General features: G+C 42.7%; 1 protein-coding gene across 1 annotated transcript; it reads right to left on the reverse strand.

Annotated features, from left to right (window-relative positions):
* Positions 1-1,635: 1,635 nt before the first annotated feature.
* LOC311374972 (stonustoxin subunit beta-like) lies at positions 1,636-8,736 on the reverse strand. The gene is made up of 4 exons (XM_084490694.1): positions 8,643-8,736; positions 6,477-6,548; positions 5,526-5,825; positions 1,636-2,654 (listed from the first exon to the last, which is right to left on the reverse strand). The coding sequence occupies exons 1-4, from the start codon at positions 8,719-8,721 to the stop codon at positions 2,101-2,103; spliced, it is 1,005 nt and encodes a 334-aa protein (XP_084346820.1). The 5' UTR covers positions 8,722-8,736; the 3' UTR covers positions 1,636-2,100.
* Positions 8,737-9,070: the final 334 nt, after the last annotated feature.

The following is a 9,070-nucleotide window of genomic DNA, read 5'->3' on the forward strand; positions in this document are numbered from 1 at the left end:
AAACCAAACTGGGTGTGGTCTCAGCAGCCTCACCTGCTCTGAGTCTGATTGGACACTGGGGCTGGGGGAGGCGGCACACCTGTTGCTCGTTGACCAATCAGTGGTCAGCAGGTTAACGGACGCAGACTCTGATCCACAGTGTCGTCCAATCACAGGGAGACGGGGGGGGGAGAGGGAGACGGGGGGAGAGGGAGAGAGATAGAGAGTGTGTGTCCAGCAGTCTGTCTGTGGTTTCTTTCTACAACGGACACACAGAGACACTGAGGCACCCCCCCCCCCCCCCCCTAACCAAAACCCAGGGAGGAGGTCCCAGAATAATATCAGAACAACATTTGTTGTTTTATTTATAATTTCTGATTAACAAATTATTATTCTTAAGGCACTTATGTAACATTATTTAGTGATAAAAGGAGAATGATGATGGGCTGAACACACGAGAACATTCAGTTGGATCCACTGAGTTGTTTATTAAAATTATGCTTCATTAACAAATGCAACAGAAAAATAGTCCCTTACATGTACACAATAAACACAAGGACTGAAACAATAGAAGCTGCAGACTTTACTAATCATAAACAGGTGTGCACGTATCTTTAATAACTGAAAATGTTCTGCTGCCGTTTGGTTCCCAACAGAACACCAGGAATCAATACTCAGTTTAAAGTCATTTACAACACAGACCTCCTGGTTATTATGAATGAAATATAAAATCTGCTTTAAATCAGGTTCCTTTGGCACCGAGCTGCTCTATTCACACTAACACTGAAGTAATGCATACTAGCCTTTCATGGCTCACAGTAAAACAAACAATCTCTCTTAACCTCTTGTTGTTCCTAAGGTCAGTCTTAAACTGCAAAAGACCCGCCTTCTTTGCTGAAGGTCTAGTCAGTGTGTCTGACAGACACGGTCATAGCACTAGAGGAGCAAGTAAAGGACAGCTAGCTTTACCCAGACCGAGGTCCAATCTACTGAAAAATACCATCATTTACACAACTATTTCATTATGGAATGAACTACCAAAAAAACATACGTTCTAGCAAAAATAGCAAATACAACTTTAAAAAGTCTGCAAAAAAATCATGTGGTCCATAATGTATATACATTTTTAATGTTGTCATTTCTTTTTGTAGCCTTCATATCTTCTTTTTACTTTTTTGTTTGTCTATTTTTATTTGAGTTTGACATAAGGTCAAACAAGTGATTGTCTGTTGTCTATATTTGATGTTTGGGACCCAGGAAGACTAGCTCTCTCTCTGGTGTGTTGCTAATCGGGATCCTAATGAATCTAATCTCATCTAAATCATCCTTGTTAGGATTAGGACAAAAGTGATGATCAGAGCCCTGGAGAATAAAATATGATAATGTCTGAAAATGGACAAATATTGTAGCATAAAAAAACATGTGATTTACCATCAATAGGTATTTAATATACATTTCAAATTAAAAATGAAATCTTAATAAAACCTGCTCAGGTAACCCTATGGAAGATGTTAAAAGTCTCTTCCTTTCATGGTTTACCATCATCAACTTTTAGGAAGCCCCATAAAAAGGAGGGGGAGAGGGAGACAGGGGGGGGGAGGGGGAGAGGGAGACGGGGGGATGGGGGGACGGAGGGAGAGGGAGACGAGAGAGAAAGCGAGAGGGATAGAGAGGGAGAAAAAGAGACAGAGACAGAGAGACAGGGGCGTGGGAAGTAGGGGTGCGGCAGGTGCAGCAGCACCCCCTGGTGGCAGAGCTTCAGAATTTTTTTGTTATATCTTCTAAATATCTCTTTGGTTCCAGGACATTTTGTATGTGACGTTTGGGGAACGGGGCGAAGAGAGGGATGACAATCTCAACTATCCTCCCTGTTCATTGACCTATCAGATTTGCGTGGACGCGACAGTGATCAGCCTAAAGCCGCGCTCACGCCAAAAGAGACGGGGCGGCGCCGATCTGTACAAAGTCAACGTATAGACGCGCTCCAGGTGACAGGCGCCTGGAACGCCTCCGTTAAGCCCACAGACCTTACGTGGACCGTAACCACCCCCCCCCCCGCCCCCAACAACTTGTTTTGTGTGTGTGTGTGTGTGTGCCCGCCCCGCCGCTCTTTTTTTTTTTCTACAGCCGACACAGAGACACTGAGTCACCCTCCCTCCATACCCTAAACCCAGGGAGGAGGTCCTCCTGGGTGAAGGTGGACCTGAAGGTGTGGAAGTGTGTCAGTGTGTCTGAGGACCCTCCTACACCTCGGGACACTCTGTAGAAGGACAGAGTGCCAGCAGGCCGGTCCAGATACACTCCTACTCTGGTAGAGCCAGCGGGGGGGAGACGTATGTCTGTCCTTCTACCGTTGTACCAGGCAGTGTAACCACCATCAAGACAACGAAGACTCCAGGACTTGTTGTTCCCTCCAAGCTCGCTGTCACCACCCCCTCCTCTCCTTGTGATTCCTCTGTATGTCACTCCTATAAAAACAGCTCCTTTCCTCTCTACCTCCCAGTAACAGCGGCCAGTCAGAGCCTCTCTACACAACACCTGGTAATAGGAGTCAAATCTCTCTGGGTGATCCGGAAACGACTGGTCCTCTCTGACCCACGTCACCTTTCTGTTGTCCTCAGACAGAGAGAGTCGTCTGTGGGCTGTGTTTGGGTCCAGTGTGAGTTCACAGGCATCTGACGGGAGAACAAGACATGATATTATTCATAATTCCCGAGATATTCCAGGTTATTCGCCCAAAATCCCCCCATTCATTCTCATTGGAAAATTTAAAAAATGCTGATTCATGCTTGAGTCCCCGCGACCCGACCCCGGATAAGCGGATGAGGATTTGTTTTCAGTTGGTATATATATATATATATATATATATATATATATATATACACATACATATATATATATATATATACACATACATATATAAATACAAAATTATATATATATATATATATATATATAATTTTGTATACGTGTATATATATACACATACATTTATGAATATATATATATATATATATATTTATAAAACGGGTGGCTTAAATCCAGCGATCTGATTGGTTCCCAACTGTTGTATATTGAGCGTATACACACAGCTATGACGCCCGTGCAGTTTACAGAGTTCAGTATCACTCCGCGCCTAACTTGAACTGTTGTTTATTTATATATAAAAGCAATAGCATAGTTCACTGAAGCCTAAAAAACATGTTGATTGCTGGAGGGGGTGGAAATGTTGTAAAGCAATAGGCACACGGTGAGTGAACTGCTCGATAATAGGCTAAATTGCCGGCGAACCGAGCTACCGTCTCTAGCCTTCTCTCTGAAGGACGCTACAGTGTGTTGCATAGCAACCGCCGTACACTTTGCCGGCAGCCAGGAGGGACTACTTTTTTGTATTCGTTAAAAAAAATGCTTTTCCGACTTTCTAGCTTTTTCAAAATTGAGGGTGTCTATGACTTTCATTTCGCCATACATACGTAACCGTTTTATAAAAGCAATAGATCACTTCAGTCAGTGGTATACGGTCATTATACCACAGTGAAGGGGCGTTGTCCGTCCCGACGCACAGCGGAGGGACGGCGACCCCCTTCACTGTGGTATAATGAACGACACAGCCTGTCGTGATCTATTGCTTAAATATATACACACCTCAACAACAACGTTATAAATACATAAACAACAAACATCTCTCCTTGGATCCAGATCTTACCAAAGACAAGCAGCTCAGTGGTGTGATTGGCCGTGCCAGCGCTGTTGCTCGCCGTGCAGCAGACCGTGTTCACGCCAGACCTCACCCCTCTGACGAAGAGGAACCCCCTCTCCACCCAGGCCTCTGATTGGTCGTCTGTGCCGTTCCTCTCCAGGGGCCTGCCGTTGTGGAGCCACTCGACGGTGGGCTCCGGCGTGCCGCCGGCATCACAGGTGAAGCGGGCCGTTTGGCCCACGGGCAATCGCAGGGTAGAGGAGTGTACATCTATGATGCTGGTCATCACTGGCATCACTGAACCAGAAGAAACCAGGAGGAGAGGAGTGAACGTTTACAACACGTATCTAGAGATGCACCATCAGACACTCCCTTCACTCTCTCCTAATACCTGTCCACCAGAGGGCGACCAATAAGATTCAGACCCAGATTTTATACTTAAAAATAAGTATAAATATGTAAAGATACATAAACATGCGTACACATAAGTAAACATACGTATAAATATGTTCACATACATAAACATACGTACACATAAGTAAACATACGTATAAATATGTACACATACAAAAACATACGTACACATACGTAAACATACGTTTAAATATGTACACATACATTAACATATGTACACAAGCATAAACAAACATACTAATATACTTACATAAGTGTCTAATGGCAGTGCAAGTACAATTTATTCAGTAATTGTAGGATTTCTAGTTCAGATTCCTGTCCTATTTCACTATCCTTCCACTTGTCCATTAAGTTTGCACGTCTAAGATATAGTTTGTTTTGTTATTGAGAATGGGTCTGTGGTTTGAGGCTAGGTTCAATTGGACAACATACATGGCTGGTTGTCTGCTTCCGCTAGAAGCTTAACATCAATGGACTTAAAAAACACCTCTTTCACGTCATGACATCAACAAAACAAGGGAACGGTTCACAGAATTCACAGTTCGGTTCATATCACGGTTTTGGTTTTGCTACGTTTTGGGTAAAGCAGGGGATGACACAAGTGACTATAAAAAAAAGTACTCATATATACATATGAGGAGCTCTTTTCCAAAACGCTATGAATCCATTTGAATATCTTTCAGGAAAATGTCATTTTTTACCTAGACCCACATATTTTGTTAATATTCAATTCATCCTGTTAAAATGGTTTGTTCGCTCAGTCTGAACATGTTGAACAATGATTTTTAAATCAAACAATATTATTGATTATGAATTCAAAGTTGTTATTTTTTTCAAAACGCTATTAATCCATAAAAGAAAATTCAAAACGCTGTTAATCCATTGATGGTTTATGTATTATTTTTTTTAAACAAGAGAACATGCAATATACGATATCAGGGACTCATCTCATTCTATAAATGAATATAAATCAAATAAATCCAAATGCATGGAATAAAGACCTCCACACTCGGGGCCACTCTCTGCTCCCCCTAGTCCGACAAGGTGAACCCTTTCGGCCTCACACACGAGGTGGTCCCGCTGCCCTGGGGGGTCCACAAGACCTCCACACTCGGGACCACTCTCTGCTCCCCAAGGTCCCACAAGGTGAAGGCAAAAAATAGGTTTGGCGCTTGTCGCGGTTTGGAAACAAACTGCATCTTGCTGTACATTTTTAACAAGGAAATATAGTGATTTGGCGTTTATCGCGTTTTGGAAAAGAGCTCCTCATATAGACACACACACACATATACATATATATATATATATATATAATTTGTATATGGGTATATATATACACATACATTTATGAATATATATATATATACACACCTCAACAACAACGTTATAAATACATCAACAACAAACGTCTCTCCTTGGATCCAGATCTTACCAAAGACAAGCAGCTCAGCGGTGTGATTGGCCGTGCCAGCGCTGTTGCTCGCCACGCAGCAGACCGTGTTCACGCCAGACCTCACTCCTCTGACGAAGAGGAACCCCCTCTCCACCCAGGCCTCCGATTGGTTGTCTGTGCCGTTCCTCTCCAGGGGCCTGCCGTTGTGGAGCCACTTGACGGTGGGCTCCGGTGTGCCGCTGGCATTGCAGGTGAAGCGGGCCACTTGGCCCACGGACAACCGCTGGGTAGAGGAGTTGAACTCTGTGATGCTGGGGGCCTCCTCCTCCGTAGGCCTCACTGAACCAGAAGAAACCAGGATGAGATGAGTGAACGTTTCCAACACCTATCCAGAGATGCACCATCAGACACTCCCTTCACTCTCTCCTAATACCTGTCCACTAGAGGGCGACCCAGAAGATTCTGACCCAGTTTTCTCACCTGCCTTTTCCTAAATGATTGAATAACACAGCAGTATCTACAAAGATTTCCCAGGGAGGGGAAGACACTCCCGCTCAGAGATTAACGAGTCGGGGGTGGAGCTTGTGGAGGACAATGCAAAACCGCTAACCAGCTCCAATTGAAACTAATGAAAGCAAACACAGAAAAAGACGATATCTAGATGCTAGTAGTGTGCATACAGAGTAAGACATGAGTAATGGGCACCCTGTGCATAACCCCAGGACTAGGCATGTGGATCAGCTTTTTTTTTTAATATATATGCAAGTTTAATATATTTAATATATGCAGGTTTAATATATGAGGGTTAGTTAAAATCAGCTTCTAAATTTCTTGCAATTCTTGCTATTTCTTGTATGCCATCCTAATCATTTTGTCAAGTTTGGTATTACATAACCTTTAATGCCGTTACAGCCTGTCCTACAAAGTATTTGTAGAACAGTATTCTGATCTCTTGTCCATCATATTCAGGAAGATATGATTTAAACTCACTGAAGCGCAGGGAGATTAGGAGAATACTCAGCAGTCCGAAGATCAGAATGACAATGCTGCATGACTTCAGGGCTGTTAAAGAGTAGGACACACACACAGATTAATGTACACAGAGATATATTCATACTGCATGGATATCATTCACAGTCCAGACAGTCTCCCTACGGTCTGCAGAATCCCTCCCCGTCTTGAAGAAACACCTGAAGACCTCTACTGAGAACAGCTCAGTAAGTGATGACTGGTACTGTGGCTCTTGTGTTGAGTTTAGAACACACTTAAGCACAACAAGTACTGGTCTCTAGCATACATGTTATTATTCCCTTATTATTAAAATATAGGCACACATACAGTAATACAGTAGACTGACCTTTGACCCCTGACCTCTCTCTCTCTCTCCTTCTCCCTCTTGCCCTACCCCTTCCTCCCTCTCTCCCTCCCCCCTTGCCCCTCCCCCCCGAGAACATATTGTAAAATACATTCTATAATTATTAATTCTATATAATAATAATTTTAATTCTGATGACATGGAAAAAAAACACAAGACTACGCACAGGCACACAGGCACACACAGACCACAGATAAGAAGACTCAGGGTGTCGCGTCCTGTAGCTGGAGACGCAGCGGTGCAAAGGAGGAAACGAAGATCAGAAGATAAAAAAGTTTGTTCATTACTATAACTATATAAGCCTTATAATAAAGAGAGAGTCTTCAACAGCTTGATTACTTATTATCCTTCGTTCCAATAACTATTTGAGTCTTATTATAAAGGGTAATGGTGATAGTTTGATGATATTCTCTTGCAAAACCAAATAGCTTGTTGAATAGATCTAGTTCAGATGATCTGGTTCTGTGAGCCATACAGCAGAGCCATACAGCCAAACACAGACATGTTGCCCTGGCTTGTGAATATTTTTCTAACACATACAGTCAAAGTAATACATACAGTAATACAAAGGTTATCATACGGGGGGGGGGGGGGGGGGGGGGGGGGGGCAAAAAATACATACATACATAAGAATACACACATACATACTATACATGCAGACATAAACATACACATGAACATAGATATACACATAAACATAAATACATACATACATAAAGACAGATACATACATGAACATAGATACAGTTCATACACAAGCGTTTACCAGAGATGGGGACTTGAGTTAGAGACTTGGAGTCAAGTCGCAGTTAATTTGCCCACACAGTGACTTGAGACTCGCCTTGAGACTCGTCTAATAACAAGTATGCAAAAGACAGTACTTGTTCTGCTTAAGTGTGTTCTAAATCGTCCTCAAAAGACAAGTCCCAAAACTCGAGATTTGGGACTTGCGAACAATCATATTTTTGTTAATTTTTTTGGCGCATTAACCTTCAGGAAATGTCTGAAGAGATGATTATAATTCCTGGGTGTGTGTTATCCTCGCAGTCTATTGTATTATCTGTTATAGCTCCTTTCCCTAACTAGTCCAAACTAAACTCTGTAATTCTCTGTTTCCATGCTGTCACGTCTTTTCTTAAAAGGCATACAGGGAAAGGCTGTTTTCAGGGAAAGGCTGGAATAAGGCCTGAAGTGAGGGAGGAGTTGATGAGGGTGGTGAGGAATGGCAGGACGTCACTCGAGACGACCTGGAGGAGTGAGGGGGGGGATAGAGTCAAGGGGGCACGTGGCGTTGTGGTTAGACGTAACTATTCTGTTGACATCACCAGAGGAGAGAGGGATAAAGTGGGTAAAAACAGAGGTGGGGATAGGGGGAGGGAGAATGGCGGCAGGGGTAAAAGAGGAGCTGATGTCCTTCACCTTTCGGGTAAAGACGGTTAGAAAGTCATCAGCTTTGATGGAGGAAGGAAGGGGGGGGAGGGGTGAGGAGGGAAGGGAAGATGGAAAACAGTTTCCTGTGGTTGGAGGCGGAGGAGTTTATTTTGGTCGGAAGAAGGCAGATTTGGCTGTTGACACAACGGCGGTGAAGGTAGTGAGAGAGATCATCAGGACAGTCTGATCTCTTCCATTTCCTCTCAGCTTCCTGCAATAAATCTGTCTATGCGGTCATCAGGTTGGTCTTTTAGGCTACAAACGTTTGCTAAATTTAAATCTTGAGATGTAGATAGAAATATTTGTTTTACTGGTTTATTTATTTTAAATTCTTTAAAAAGGTCACCTACCACATCTTCTCTTCCTGGTCTCTTTCAGGTCCAAAGACGTGTCCTCAGGTTCCATAGTGAGTCCAGAGATGGTTTCCATGGTTTCTCTCTGACAGCTTCCACCACTTCTGCCCTCAAGCATCAGCTCTGCTTCATCAGCTGGAAAAAACAATGTTTTAATTCTGACCAATCAGCTTGCATCTTATACCATCAGTATCAGGTAAGGTTTTGATATTTCTCTTATCAGATGCCTTCATTTTACACATTCAGGCAACCACACACACACACACACACACACAAGATTATTATTCATATAATCTAAAGATACCACATATACAATTTAAAGATACAACATATATAATGCAAACATACAATATATCACATAAAGATAAAACTTAAAGTGTAAATATATAACGTATATCACAAAGATAAAACATACAGAGGGAGAA

This window comes from Micromesistius poutassou (assembly GCF_964030765.1).
Source record: "Micromesistius poutassou genome assembly, contig: SCAFFOLD_5947, whole genome shotgun sequence".
Classification (NCBI taxonomy): domain Eukaryota; kingdom Metazoa; phylum Chordata; class Actinopteri; order Gadiformes; family Gadidae; genus Micromesistius; species Micromesistius poutassou.

Excerpts from the sequence above, each read along its gene's own strand:
- LOC311374972 (XM_084490694.1), bottom strand. The coding sequence starts at position 8,721 with ATGGAAACCATCTCTGGACTCACTATGGAACCTGAGGACACGTCTTTG. Across the intron at positions 5,826-6,476 it reads CCTAATCTCCCTGCGCTTCA|TGAGGCCTACGGAGGAGGAG; the intron begins GTGAGTTTAAAT and ends CTTCTGGTTCAG. Across the intron at positions 2,655-5,525 it reads CGCTGAGCTGCTTGTCTTTG|ATGCCTGTGAACTCACACTG; the intron begins GTAAGATCTGGA and ends TTCTCCCGTCAG.